The sequence below is a fragment of the Gilbertella persicaria genome (genome assembly GCF_025201335.1).
Source record: "Gilbertella persicaria strain CBS 190.32 chromosome Unknown B0P05scaffold_38, whole genome shotgun sequence".
NCBI classification, from domain to species: domain Eukaryota; kingdom Fungi; phylum Mucoromycota; class Mucoromycetes; order Mucorales; family Choanephoraceae; genus Gilbertella; species Gilbertella persicaria.
The window spans coordinates 84,582-98,488 of NW_026251999.1; the positions used below are offsets into that span (position 1 = coordinate 84,582).

Sequence of the window (13,907 nt, forward strand, 5' to 3'; positions counted from 1 at the left end):
TCTTGTTTAGAATTTGACAAATCATGATATCTATTTGGTATTTTTCACAACACGCAATCGTATAGGGAATAAAGGAGATATAATAAGGAGCGTAATACATTTTAGATGGAAGGAGGGTCCATCCATATGGATTTTTTGATAAGATGAGTAAAAGAACAAATATACATAGGGTCTTCTATATAAGAAATAGAGGAATTTGAGAGATGGGGACGCTTTCTTCTCTTTTGTATAGTAAACGAAGAAGCAGATTTTGGCATGTAAAGACGATCCGTCAGAATGGGAGGTAATTGCAGGCGAATAGTATGATCATAATTCATGAATGAATTCAATAAATCCTGTTCAGTAATTATTACTTGGTAATTCTAAAGAAATTTTTATGAGATGTATTTTCATTTGATAGACTTACCATCAAAGACAACAGTTGTTTCTCCATCAAATTGATCTCTGGTAAACTGAAATACACAGCATATTTTGTCCAATGCTTATTCTTGGGGCAAGTGTCATGCAATACTTTAGTGGTGACAATCAATGTAGCCAAGAAGATGCGTTGACAAGTGCATGGCATTCCCCTCGCAAATTGAGCCAGTCTCTGTCTTAACCTGTCTAACAGCACGAGTGTGGCCAATAATGTGCCTGTACGAGCATACGACCTTTTGACCAACAGACTCACAAATGTAGGTAAAGGTGGAATCACACTTTTATAGTCTAAATGATGGCAAGGTATCACTAATGATGCTTGATGTGAAATATGAGCTAACAAATGATGACTGACGGGTTTATCAATGAATGCTTTTAATCGGTTCATTATATATATATAAAAGAAAAAGAAAGAAAATAAAAAAAAAAGGGGGAGGAGGAGGAGGAGGAAGGGAATAATCAAACGGGATCAAAAAAGCTATTCGGAGAATCCTTGCTGTTTCAGTCATCATTCAAATCTCTCTTTTTGTTCTTTTTGGCCCAACGAAGACCACATGCGTTACATAGGCTAATGGGAATCAGTATTTATATTTTCCGTCTGTAACTTACGTCTTGGGTCCATGAGGTCCTTTACGCCATTCGGGTGAGGAAGTAGTACCACAATCAGCACACACATATTCATCTGCTCCTTTGTGTTTCTTCTTAAAATACAAATGAGTCATTGCATTGTGTTAAATTTCCCTTACGCGTCGTTTCCATTTATCTTTTCTTTCTAATGCATCCATGGTTTCCTGATCTGGATTGGTGGGTATTTTGTGCTCTTCTTTGTAGGCATAATCATCTAAATCAGAGGTATCCATCCACTCTTCAGAATTCACATTCAACAAGTTTGGTATAAAGTTGGATTCCAATACAGTGGAGGCACCACTACTGCTAGTCTCTTCACGATTCCTTTCTACCTTGCCATATTTAGCAGACAATTCATCAATGCGCTTCTTGAGCCAATTGTTCTCTGTCTTGAGTTCCAGAAAAGTATCAATCAAAGCACCACTTTTGGTAGGAATTGGCTGAGCAATACCAAAAAAGCTTTGGGGTGGTTGACCAGGGAAATCTGACCTGGGATGACCCACGACTTCAAAAATCACATAAGTATCATCCTTTTTGCGAAATCGATAATGGGTCTTGATCTGAGAACGCGTGTGAAATGACATTTGAAAATCACGAATAAAGACATCCATGTCATCCACATGCAAGAAATCTATCAGTGCTTGACCTACAAGTTCATGAGGTCGATAGCCTGTTAATTCATGCGTGGACTCTGAACAATACAGAATTTTGCCTGTAGGTGATAATACATGTAACAGACCGGTGATTTCAACCAAGATACGTTCTGACCAGTTCTTTCTTCTTCGGAAATCTGTCCCGCCTTTAAGCTGTGTTTCTTTTTCCAATAAAGGGGCTTGAGAAGGTCCACTGGATGACTCAAGATTAGCATAATAGTTGCTGTTGTCTTGTTGTAGGTTTTTAGAGTTATTAAGTATGTAGCTGTAATATTCGGATTGTTGCATTTATTTACATGTATAAAAATAAAAATAAAAAAAAAGGGGGGGGGGGAGAAAGAAATGAAAGAGGGAGATGAATCAATAGGCTGTTATGTGATTGGCTCCATTCTTTCTGATAGGATACTATGTTCTGATTCTTCTTCTTCATCAGTGGAATCATAGATTTCAAGGCATCGAAGTAAAGATGTATTGATTTGTTTTAACTGAAGTGTTTCTGTCTTGATTTTACGTGTCAATTGATAACATAAGCGTGTTTTTTCTATTTGATTCTATAGTTTGGGCATAAGTAATACGAAACAAATGGATGGATTTTACACTTAGATTGACATAAAACAAAGGCACATCAAAGAATGATGTCACAACTGACTTGACTTGTTCAATATCGATCTCTCTTGACTTAAGCTTATCAACTATGAAATAGAAAAAAAAAACATGAATTTGATTCTGTAGAGAATAGAAAGGGATACATACATTTTGTGACAACAACCGATGATTTCTTGACCAAGAAGCGTGCATTCATTTGATGTAGAGACTGATCAAGTAACCATAAACTCTCTTCTTGAGTCAAATCAACAAGAATCAGTACATAGTCAATTCTGTCTAGATCTCTTTGAGGTACATCTTCTGCAATATTACTAAATACGATCAATACTTGCCCATGTGATCTTTCAAGCTTACATGGAGAAAAAGACATCTTTCACTTTAAGGAGTTGATCAGATAAAGTACGTTTGCCTGAGTTAGGGCGACCCAAGATCTATGTTGGAAGTTGAGTAGGGATCACAACAACAGACGTTATGTTACCATCAACTCAAAAGGTCTACGGGTATATTGTGGTCGAAGCATTACATTTTTTTTTTCAATTTTCTTAGAGATTCCCTTTCTTGTCGATTCCTGCTTAGGTGTGATGTCATCACTGGATTGAATTAAATTTTTTCAATGGTTTTAGCACAGAGAACGCCCTTTTATTTTATTTTTTTTCACCCTCTATTGTGTAAGAAAGCCTTATTTATTTATTTTTTTTAAAAGCGGGTAATTTTTTTTCGACTTTTTTGAGATTAATTAAACATGATGATCTTAGAATGAACAATACAAGTGCTTCTGGTGTGGACTTGACGCTGAATTCACTTACCAAAGAGAAACTAAATATTATTTTGCAGGTCAGTCCTATTGGAATCGTATACTATACTAACACATTTTAGCGAGCAAAGCAACTTCAAGCAGCAGGTGAAAAAGAAGATGGCAAAAATGAGTTTTCTCAATTGATGAATCTATTACGTCTACTTCAACAACAGCAACAGAGTCAAGTATTGCAGCAACATCAAGCACTGCAGCAACATCAAGCGCTGCAACAAAAACCAGTTGTCAAAAATGAACCACAACCACAGCTACAACAGTTACAACAACAACAGCAACAGCTACAACTTCAGTTACTTCAACAACACTTGCTACAACAAGCCAATCACACTACGAGTCCTTCATCGTCGATACCAACTACACCCACTGGCAATCTTCAATACCAAATGCTTGCTTATAATCTCTTATCCAATCAATCCCATCCACCTGAAGAAAAAGAACCACCCAAAACCATGGCAGAACGACTGGTAGAAGCCATTTATCAACAAGCCGTCGAATTCAACGCCCTCAAGAAAAAGAACACTTCACCCTTAGCCATCACACCCTTGATCACCAAGAACAAGGACAATGATCTTGTGAGTGCCTTTGACCTTTTGTCAGGCCAGCAACGATCCCATGCGCATTCTTCAAGACAACAACGCTTACTCTTGCCAGAAATTGCACCTAAGGGATTGGATCCTCACACTGTCTTGTCTGAACGACAAAAACGGATTGATCAGCGTGTTGAAGCACGTATGGCTGAATTAGAAGCCCATATGGATGACGAGCAGCAACGACAGCCCTTGGGATATCTTTTAGCTGAATACTATCAAGATACAGTCAAGACAGCTTCACCTGATCGATTGGCTACGATTGTTCAATTCAAATCCCTTCAGTTACGTGATAAACAAGCCAAGTTACGAGAAGAGATTGTGAAAAACATGGAAGAAGCCAATCGACTGGCCAATTCAGTTGACCGTACTTCTTATCGTAAAATCATGAAAAAGACATTACGTGAAGCCAAACTGACAGAAAAGCTGGAGAAGCAACAACGGCTGGATCGAGAGAAAAAAGAAAAGCAACGTCATTTGGATTATCTGCAGAGTGTATGTAATCAAGGTCGTGATCTGATTGGGTGGCATAAAGCACATCAGGCAAGGATGGGTAAGCTAGGTAAAGCCATTCTTCAGTTCCATGCCCACATCGATAAAGAAGAGCAACGCAAGGCAGACAAAAGATCCAAAGACCGTATTCGTGCATTACGTAATGACGATGAAGAAGCCTATATGAAACTATTAGATGAAGCTAAAGATACTCGATTGACCTTGTTGTTAAGACAGACAGGCACTTATTTAGAGTCCTTGACAAAGGCAGTGGTTGATCAACAGACAGAGAACATGAACCTTGATGACAGTCTAGAAGACAGAGAAGAGATGGACGAAGAAATGATGTTGATGGATTCCAATGGCAAGAAAGTAGACTATTATCGCATGGCACATCGTATTCAAGAAAGAGTCTCTCAGCCTAGTATTTTGACAGGTGGCCAATTGAAAGAATACCAAATCAAGGGTTTACAATGGATGGTCTCCCTCTACAATAACCGACTGAATGGTATTCTGGCTGATGAAATGGGTCTTGGAAAGACGATTCAGACGATCAGTTTGATTACGTACCTGATTGAATTCAAGAAACAAAATGGCCCTTTTCTTATTATTGTGCCACTCTCTACCTTGACGAATTGGTCGCTTGAATTTGCTAAATGGGCTCCTTCTGTCACCATGATTTGCTATAAAGGTACACCCGATGTGCGTAAAGAGATTCAAAAGAAACAAATCAAGCACCGTGACTTCCAAGTGCTGTTGACCACATTTGACTACATCATCAAAGACCGCCCTGTGTTATCCAAGATCAAATGGCAATACATGATTATTGATGAAGGACATCGTATGAAGAACACACAATCTAAACTCACTATGGTCTTGAGACAATACTATTTCTCTCGCTATCGATTGATCTTGACAGGCACACCTCTTCAGAACAATCTACCTGAATTATGGGCTCTTTTGAACTTTATTTTGCCCAAAATCTTTAATTCAGTCAAGAGTTTTGAAGAGTGGTTTAATACACCCTTTTCTAACCAAGGTGTACAAGACAAGGTTGAATTGAATGAAGAAGAACAATTGTTGATCATCAAGCGTCTTCATAAAGTATTGCGTCCCTTTTTACTGAGACGTCTCAAAAAAGATGTGGAATCTGAATTACCTGATAAAGTTGAAACTGTCATCAAATGTAAACTATCAGCACTTCAACTCAAACTATATTCTCAAATGAAGAAACACGGTATCTTGTTTGGTAGTAATTCAAGCAATGGGTAAGTGGACATGCCAAGTGGTATGCGTATATTCATTCCTAGTTTATAGTAAAACAAGCATTAAGGGTCTAAATAATGCTATTATGCAACTTCGCAAGATATGTAATCACCCTTTTGTGTTTGAAGAAGTAGAACGCGTGATCAATCCCTACAAGATAAGCAATGAGTTACTCTACCGTGTCTCTGGTAAATTTGAATTATTGGATCGTATGTTGCCCAAACTTCGTTCTACGGGTCATCGTGTAAGTGACAGATTCAAACGTGACTGTGGATTGACCATATATATATATATATATGTATAGGTGCTGGTATTCTTTCAAATGACACAGATTATGGATATTATGGAAGATTTCTGTATTTATCGTGGATTTAGGCATTTGAGATTAGATGGTTCAACCAAATCAGATGACCGATCCAATTTACTGCATTTATTTAATGCGCCTGATTCACCTTATTTTATGTTTCTACTCAGTACAAGAGCAGGTGGTCTGGGTTTGAATTTACAGACAGCCGATACAGTCATCATCTTTGACTCGGATTGGAATCCTCATCAAGACCTTCAGGCACAAGACCGTGCTCATCGTATTGGCCAAACAAAAGAAGTCCGTATTTTCCGTCTGATTACAGAAAACTCGATTGAAGAAAATATTCTAGCAAGAGCACAGTACAAGCTAGATATTGATGGTAAAGTCATTCAAGCAGGTAAATTTGATCATCGCTCGACAGAAGAAGACCGTGAAGCCTTTTTGCGTTCTTTGTTGGAAGACAAGACAGTCACAATAGAGACAAGAGAAGCAGATGAAGAGAGTGATGAGATGGATGATGAAGAACTCAATACGATCCTAAAACGATCTGATCAAGAATATGCTATTTTCACCAAGATTGATTTAGAAAGACAACGCACAGATGCAGAAGAATGGCGTCGTAAATATGGAGACAATGGCAAGAAACCAGAAAGATTACTTCAGGAATGGGAATTGCCCGATATTTATCGTGATGAGCATATACATGACACAGAAGATACCATTGAATCTGTGATGGGCAGAGGACAGCGGTCTCGAGAAAATGTACGCTATGATGATGGTATGACTGAAAAACAATGGTTAAGACAATTAGAGGAAGGCGAAGAAGATGTACGAACAACAAAGCGAGCAAGACAAAACTATTAAAGCATGTTATTGCCAATGGGAGCGCTACATTGTCAAATCCAATAAAGTTGATTTAAAATCCATGCGCTTGAGTGAAAGATGCCTATTTTATAGATCTACAGTCAATGCAACATCACCCAAAAGTAAGAAACGATCAAGCAAAATAGCATGGATTAAGAAATGAATTATCCTGAAAACTAAGGAGGAGGAGGAGGGGGGGGGTTTGTAGATGAATTAGGTTTTGAGATTAACATAAGGCCTTCTGGAGGGTGGCCTGCTAAGGTGTACTCTTGCTATTACGATCACTCCCATCATCAGAGCAGTTTCACATACAGTTTTAGGTGTAATTTTGTCGTGTCAATAGAGCTTAGACATCTACAGGAACACACATCAGAAAGATGAAAGATAAATTGCACAAACTGAAAAAGAAAAGCATCATCCAAGGTAAAGTAAAAACAAAAATAAAAGGAGGTTATTTTACACATTTTATTCTAAAAACTATGGACGAAATGGATTGCGTTGCTGAGATGAAAGGATTCTTTATAGTGATACACAATGCGCTCATTTATACAGTTGACACAATAGAAATTATGATAATAGAAAGAGGTGATAAATGCCTTCAAGATATATGTTCATATGGAGCATAAAGCAAGAGCATTTGACAAAGAAAAGCAGGCATCGCTTGTGCCCGAGAGAGAAACAAGTGCCATGAATCCGAAGCCAGCAAAAGGAAAGAAGACACGGAGACACCCGGAAGCAAGGCACACATACCAATTATACCTCTCTCTTTTTTTTGTACTACCAATTAGAACAATACCTCTCAAACACGTGCCTATTGCTTTGGCAAGTTGACGCATTTAAAAAGATAATGTGACCTACAAAGAAGTTCCTTTCTATACTACAATCCACGTTGTCCTTTGGCGAATCATGACTGGAATACCAATTCAAAAGATAAGCTATTAGCTACTTTCTTTTTTTTAATACACTTTTTCAAAACTAACATCAGTCAATCCAACACTGATTTCACTAACAAGACAGCATTTTTCTTTACAAGAAGCAATGCGTTGTCTGGGTGTGAAGTATGATGACTGGGAAGTAAGTACTTTTATTCCAAGTTTAAAGTTTCCGTGATATTTATACCATTAAAAAAGCGCCCTTTGGCCATGCGTTGACAGTATAAAGTTTTATTTTCCTTTTTTTTTTTCTTTTTTTTCTTTACTTTTGTTTTATTTTATCTCTTTATCTCAAAACAATGGATATTCTTGATCCTCCTCCTCCTTATGAAGCCCATTGTGTATCTTATGAAGCAGACTTTGCTGCCTGGCCCTCAAGTTATTATGGAAGAACTCGCCGTATTGATATTGCTAAATTTTATCAAGATGTCTTGAATGAAAGTAGCAAAATTCAATACGAGAGTAGCTACAATAGCAGCAGCAGCAGCAGCAGCAGTAGTAGTAGTAGTGATGAAGAAGACCGTCCTGTGACAAAAAAAGTGACTTTCTGTCCAAACCCACCCCGTGTGTATGAATATGAACCCGAATTTGATGCTATGCCAAGCAAATATAAAAGCCGCTTATTGGACGAAGGATGGCCTGGAAGAGCCAAATTGGCTGAATCATCAGATGGTTTTATGGATTTCAAATCGAAAATAGAAGCAAGACTAAGTGCTGTCAATGACCCTTCTCTTGTATCACAACTACAAACAGACTCTAATTTCCGTCAATCCACTGATAGTTCTCGTTGGCTTAAAACCCTTTCTAGCATAAAGAGAAATAGTATTTTATCCAAATCTAAATAATTTTTATCTTGTAAATATAGACATGTATACCTTTTAATAAACAATTATTTTAATCAACTCTAAAATATCCAAAAAGGTCTTTTGTTGTGCTGCTGTCCAAATACGGAAACCGAAGCTTTTTTTTTTTTTTTTTTATAACAGTGTTTAAAAAAAATGTATTTCATTTCTTCTTCTTTATCTTGACGATGACTCTATTAGATATGTCTCATAGTGGTTCTTCTTCTCCATCACCTCCTACTTCACCTAACTCACAACAAGCACAAAATCGCATCTTGAACAGAGTCTCTACTTTATTCAGTGGCAAGAAAAGAGCAAATGGTGCTTCAGAAGCAACACATGCTTCATCTTCATCTTCTGCTGCACCCAATGAACAACAAGATGATGCATCTCAAGTAGATTCTATGTTTCATGAAGACTGCACTTCTTCTTGTGTGGATTCCATGTATTCTTCTATCCAATCCCGTCGGTCCAATTTCCGCCCTAATCCTAATTTACCTCCACCTTTAAGAACAGTGCAGTTAGACAATCCTATTGTTCATTTACCTGCACCTCCTACCACACCGCCACTCAATCCACCGATCGAATCTTCTTTACCATCACCACCATCACCAGTTGTTGACCAGAAAAAGAAATCGCATCAAAAAGTAGAAGACATTGAAGCCCAATTTAAATTACTGTTGAAAGAATATGCTCCTTCTGCTGATCACGTGAACAACGTAAACAACTTGACATTTGAGCAAAAGGAAATGCTGTTACGTTCATCCAGATCACCTGCTCTGTTGAAAAAGAACTCTACTTTTTCGCATGTGATGCCTTCATTTTCTTTGAAAGCGACATTTGGTATCAAGAACAAGTCAAAACACCGAAGTATGGGACACGATGCTTCTCTGTCTCAATCTCCATTTGTTGCTGATGTACAGAACAGCATGTCGTATGGTGGTGCAAGTGCTGATAAATTGATTCAGTCGGTCAAGGCAAATACAGCACCTGGAAGGTACGGTCGCTCTCGGTCTGCTTTACCTGGAAGTGGCCATGAATCGTATGGCCGAAGTACGTCTCGAAGTAAATTGAAATCAACACCCGAGTATTTTGTCCATTTGCTTCAGGAGACGCATGTACGTGATCTAGAAGATTCTGAAGTGCTTGATTTGCGTGTGTTTTTACGTAGTGTTGTTGTGAGGTAAGAAAAATTCGATTGTTATTTGAATACCAACTTCATTTTGTTTTAGTTGGACAAGTGAATTCTTAGCGCAAGGTGGTTATGAAGCCATTGCCAACCTATTTAAACAGATGAAAGAAGCACCCAAGAGGTAACATTTTAGCATGAAAAAAAAAACTGTTTGATTAACACAAGCCAGACATCCAAATGACAACCGAATGCTTCAACATTTGGGTAAATGTCTCAAGACGATCATGACCCATCAATCCATGGGCACACAAATTGTCTTGACAAATCCCTCTGCACTCTATCATATCCGTGATATTCTGTTTGGACCCGTTAATAAGAAGCAGAAACAAGTTTATGGTCTAGAGATCAGCACACGTAGTTTACTCTTGAATCTTTTATGTACATTGGCCACATTGCAGACAAGTCCCTCTGACAAAGTGGAGTATGTGCATGGCTATGATGTCCTTCGTCGTCTGTTGTTGGACCGTCCTGCTGACCGAGCAGAAGACCAAGACAAAAAAGGCGGTGCTTCCAAACTCACTTCTCCTTTCCCAATCTCGCTCAAGACAGATCCTAAAGAAATCTTGCAAATGATCATGGATAATGATCCTAATGGAAAAACCATTGGACAAGAATACGAATGGGATCCTGATGAACTCATGCCACGTTACACAGCTTGGATGCGAGAATTACAATACACAGTAGAAAAGCATATTGAGACCATTACTTTTCTGGCCCAAGTCTTGAATTATGATTTCAACAGTGCTTATCGACAAATTAAAATGAGACAAAATCAGGCAGAGGATGAAACAAATGAAGCAGAAGCATCTGGAGCTGTGATGACAGAAGAAGGTGTTGTTGATTATATTGTAAGTAAAAAAAAAAGAAAAAAAAACTGAAAAACGAGATACAGTCTGATTCATGGCATTAGGTAACACATCTTCGTCTGATTCGTACGGTTGTCACTACTCAACCTACTTCTTATACGGGCCATTATGATGAAAGAGAACAAGAAAAGATGAGGTTGGAATTGATGTTGTCTGGATTTGACAAGATATCCAAGGTTTGTTGTCATGGGTTAAGAAAAAAAAAAGGACATGAACTAATACATTTTATAGATATTGATTCAATGTCCTCATCCAACAGTAAGAGGTTCTTATATCAATTATTTGAAGCCATTGATGAGTCCATGTGCAGATTTGTCTGTACCCTCTACTGCCTCTTCATCCACTCCGCCCCCTCTGCCAACTCGTAGAAACCATGAAGATTTGACTCATTCTTATGTATCAGACGATGATGAAGATAACTATGAAATCTCAGTCTATGCAGATGATGAAGACCTTAATACTGAACATGCAGAAAGACAATGGCAATATGAAGAAGAACCTTATTATGATGATATCTTTCAAGATACAGAGGAAGAATCTGAGGCCAGTGTGATTAATACAGGTTATCATTCACATCAAATCCTTGCTCCTGTCGACAAATAAATTAGTCTTGTATACCTCTTTCCCCTACTTTATTCCCCACCCCTCCCTTTCCCCCATTTATTTAAATAAACTATATCTATTGAGTACTATGTTTTGCGTTTAAAACCAAGTTTTATATATATATATAAAGAGTCAAGATGCTATTTATGTGCAAAAAAAAACACTAGAGCTCACTACATGCACTGACTGAGAATGTCTTACCCGTAGTAAACACGACCTACAGAAATAGGAGCGTTTCCAACTAATATATACCTAGAAAAAAGTGCGGTTCGGAGAAACCTTCAAGTCTAGCTTTTTTTTTGATTGGCTGTCTCATCATCTGAATACACCAAGAGCCTTATTCATTGGCTAATCAAAAACTTGAATAGACTGGAAATTTCTTGAATACGATTTGAATTTTAAACGCAAATCACTGTAAATAGTGGCTTATTTGCCATAAACAGGTGCGGATATTGAACCTAGTTGTACACACACATATATATATATATATATACAAATGGTCACGTCAATCATGAACGCATCATATAAAATATATAATTAAAAGCGCTCCTTCTTTCTCTTTCTCTTTCTTTTATTTTTTTTTTTTGTTTCTTTGTATTCTATATATCCATATGGCCTCTTTTCGTAATAGACAACCACCACCACAACAACAGCTACAACAACAGTGGGGTGTTACTGCTCCTGTATCCAACGACTTTCCTACAGAACACGAACTCAAGTTAACAGAAGATCTCGTAAAGACACTGCATAATTATGGCTTATTTGAGAGTGAACAAGAGGCACATAACAGGCAAGCATACCACTTGATTTGGCCAATGGTTAATATTTTTTTGTTGGTTAGAGCTGTTGTTTTGGATAAACTAAACGTGTTGGTGAAGGATTTTGTTTATCGCGTTGGAAAATTGAAAGGATTGTCTGAAACAGAATCCAGAAATGCAGGAGGCAAAATACTTACGTTTGGTAGTTATCGTCTTGGTGTGTATAATGCAGGTAAGATCAGCCAGATGGCAAGATGAGAAGAAGAGGAGAATGGGAGCTAATCGATGGAAATAGGTGCTGATATTGATACTTTGTGCGTCTTTCCAAGACATGTTGAACGCGAACACTTTTTTACTATCATGTATCATATGTTGAGTGAACGACCAGAAGTCACTGAACTGACTGTACGTAGACCTTCTATATACATATATACATACATACACACATAACTCATCATAAAAAAATATAGGCTGTTGTTGATGCTTATGTACCAGTGATCAAAATGCATTTTTCGGGTATACCTGTAAGTAGGTGTGTTTGGTGTTTAAAAAGAGGTTTTCATCGTTTTTTTTTTCTATAGATTGACTTTGTATGTGCAAGGTTATCCATGGCTGTTGTACCTGATGATCTTGATCTATCGGATAACAATGTTCTGTTGGGACTTGATGAGCGATGCGTACGTAGCTTGAATGGTTCGCGAGTAACTGACGAAATACTACGACTAGTGCCTAGTGTGCCTGTGTTTCGACTTGCTTTAAGAACCATAAAATTATGGGCTAGAAAAAGAGCCATTTACTCCAATATCATGGGATTTTTGGGTGGTGTAGCATGGGCCATGTTGGTAGCTAGAGTATGCCAAATGTATCCAAATGCATGTGCTGCTTCGATTGTGTCTCGTTTCTTTCTGATCATGTATCAATGGGGCTGGCCTCGACCTGTGATATTGAAGCCAACAGAAGATGGACCATTGCCTGTCCGACAGTGGAATCCCAAACTATATCCTGCAGACAAAAGTCACCGTATGCCCATCATCACACCTGCTTATCCTTCTATGTGTGCCACACACAATGTGACAGATTCTACGCGCGATATTATGCTGAATGAATTCCGTCGATCAAGTGAAATTGCTGATCGTATCCTGATGGGTACTGGACAATGGGAAGACTTATTTCAAGACAGTGATTTTTTTGATATCTATAATCACTATTTGCAAATTGTGGCCAGTTCGTATTCAGCACAGACACAACTTCAATGGTCAGGACTGGTTGAATCCAAGTTAAGACAGCTGGTGTCTAAACTAGAACTGGTTGAATTACTGCAGATTGCCCATCCTTATTTTAAGGGTATTGATAAAGTGCATTATTGTTTCCCTATGCAAGAAAGTTGGGATGTGGCTCATGGTAATTCGATTCATGCAGAAAGAACCTTTGTGATTGAAGGTCCAGTCAACGAACAGCAGCATATTGATGCTATGCATTTCTTGACACCCGAACAAAAACAGTTGCTTCAGCCTATCTATACCACCACATTCTACATTGGTCTCAAAGTGAAGCCTATTTCAGATGATTCCCCCGGGCCTAGAAAACTCAACTTAGTATGGCCAAGTACAGAATTCCTTAAGTCTGCTCGCATGTGGCACAAGTATGACCAACAAACGATGGGGATCACCATCAAGAATATTAAGGGGTAAGTGATTCCGTATTCAAACATTGACTCACCACCACATCAGTTCCATGCTACCAGATGAATTAGGTCGTCTTAAGCGGCAACAGAACAAGATAGATTCACCACTGACCATACCTACATATCAGCATACATAGACCATTAAAACACACAGAGAGAAAGAGAAGAAGAAGAGAGAGGGGAGCAGGTATCCCTCTTACTTATACATACATATACATTTTTAATTATTTAAACGTAATTTTAGAAAAAAAAAAAAAAAGCCCTTTTTTTTTTTGTAAATACAATAAAAATATTGTCAAAAGAAAGCACGTGTAGTGTAACCCTGAAGAATGGTTTTTTAAGCCATCGTTTCCTCTCTGTCTCCCCCCCCCCCCTTTTTTTTCTTTTTCTTTTTTCT

The 13,907-nt window shown here is 38.1% G+C and overlaps 9 protein-coding genes across 9 annotated transcripts; 5 read left to right on the forward strand and 4 right to left on the reverse strand.

Annotated features, from left to right (window-relative positions):
- Positions 1-406: 406 nt before the first annotated feature.
- B0P05DRAFT_460074 (uncharacterized protein) lies at positions 407-787 on the reverse strand (the record flags this gene model as incomplete). The annotated part of the gene is made up of 1 exon (XM_051573996.1): positions 407-787. A coding segment is annotated over one exon (381 nt), but the record flags the coding sequence as incomplete, so codon positions are not given.
- Positions 788-840: 53 nt separating this feature from the next.
- Positions 841-2,473, reverse strand: B0P05DRAFT_553480 (uncharacterized protein). The gene is made up of 2 exons (XM_051579576.1): positions 1,027-2,473; positions 841-985 (listed from the first exon to the last, which is right to left on the reverse strand). The coding sequence occupies exon 1, from the start codon at positions 1,983-1,985 to the stop codon at positions 1,149-1,151; it is 837 nt and encodes a 278-aa protein (XP_051432079.1). The 5' UTR covers positions 1,986-2,473; the 3' UTR covers positions 841-985; positions 1,027-1,148.
- B0P05DRAFT_589825 (uncharacterized protein) lies at positions 2,069-2,823 on the reverse strand (the record flags this gene model as incomplete). The annotated part of the gene is made up of 5 exons (XM_051582760.1): positions 2,069-2,248; positions 2,295-2,389; positions 2,451-2,614; positions 2,658-2,734; positions 2,782-2,823. 5 exons carry the CDS (start codon positions 2,821-2,823, stop codon positions 2,069-2,071), a joined length of 558 nt encoding a protein of 185 aa, XP_051432080.1.
- A 114-nt stretch (positions 2,824-2,937) lies between these two features.
- Positions 2,938-7,083, forward strand: B0P05DRAFT_553494 (SNF2 family N-terminal domain-containing protein). The gene is made up of 5 exons (XM_051579577.1): positions 2,938-3,009; positions 3,059-3,137; positions 3,180-5,464; positions 5,514-5,706; positions 5,767-7,083. The coding sequence occupies exons 2-5, from the start codon at positions 3,060-3,062 to the stop codon at positions 6,631-6,633; spliced, it is 3,423 nt and encodes a 1,140-aa protein (XP_051432081.1). The 5' UTR covers positions 2,938-3,009; position 3,059; the 3' UTR covers positions 6,634-7,083.
- Positions 7,002-7,232, forward strand: B0P05DRAFT_456058 (uncharacterized protein; the record flags this gene model as incomplete). The annotated part of the gene is made up of 1 exon (XM_051573942.1): positions 7,002-7,232. A coding segment is annotated over one exon (231 nt), but the record flags the coding sequence as incomplete, so codon positions are not given.
- B0P05DRAFT_553496 (uncharacterized protein) lies at positions 7,062-7,839 on the reverse strand. The gene is made up of 2 exons (XM_051579578.1): positions 7,764-7,839; positions 7,062-7,707 (listed from the first exon to the last, which is right to left on the reverse strand). The coding sequence occupies exon 2, from the start codon at positions 7,467-7,469 to the stop codon at positions 7,245-7,247; it is 225 nt and encodes a 74-aa protein (XP_051432083.1). The 5' UTR covers positions 7,470-7,707; positions 7,764-7,839; the 3' UTR covers positions 7,062-7,244.
- Positions 7,840-8,053: 214 nt separating this feature from the next.
- On the forward strand, positions 8,054-8,475 carry B0P05DRAFT_553498 (uncharacterized protein). Its single transcript, XM_051579579.1, has one exon. It carries the CDS (start codon positions 8,162-8,164, stop codon positions 8,408-8,410), a length of 249 nt encoding a protein of 82 aa, XP_051432084.1. The 5' UTR covers positions 8,054-8,161; the 3' UTR covers positions 8,411-8,475.
- Positions 8,476-8,561: 86 nt separating this feature from the next.
- B0P05DRAFT_553502 (armadillo-type protein) lies at positions 8,562-11,173 on the forward strand. Its single transcript, XM_051579580.1, has 5 exons — positions 8,562-9,590; positions 9,640-9,720; positions 9,769-10,447; positions 10,510-10,641; positions 10,697-11,173. Exons 1-5 carry the CDS (start codon positions 8,596-8,598, stop codon positions 11,066-11,068), a joined length of 2,259 nt encoding a protein of 752 aa, XP_051432085.1. The 5' UTR covers positions 8,562-8,595; the 3' UTR covers positions 11,069-11,173.
- A 441-nt stretch (positions 11,174-11,614) lies between these two features.
- On the forward strand, positions 11,615-13,769 carry B0P05DRAFT_553516 (Poly(A) polymerase central domain-containing protein). The gene is made up of 5 exons (XM_051579581.1): positions 11,615-11,858; positions 11,910-12,058; positions 12,122-12,231; positions 12,297-12,350; positions 12,408-13,769. Exons 1-5 carry the CDS (start codon positions 11,680-11,682, stop codon positions 13,515-13,517), a joined length of 1,602 nt encoding a protein of 533 aa, XP_051432086.1. The 5' UTR covers positions 11,615-11,679; the 3' UTR covers positions 13,518-13,769.
- Positions 13,770-13,907: the final 138 nt, after the last annotated feature.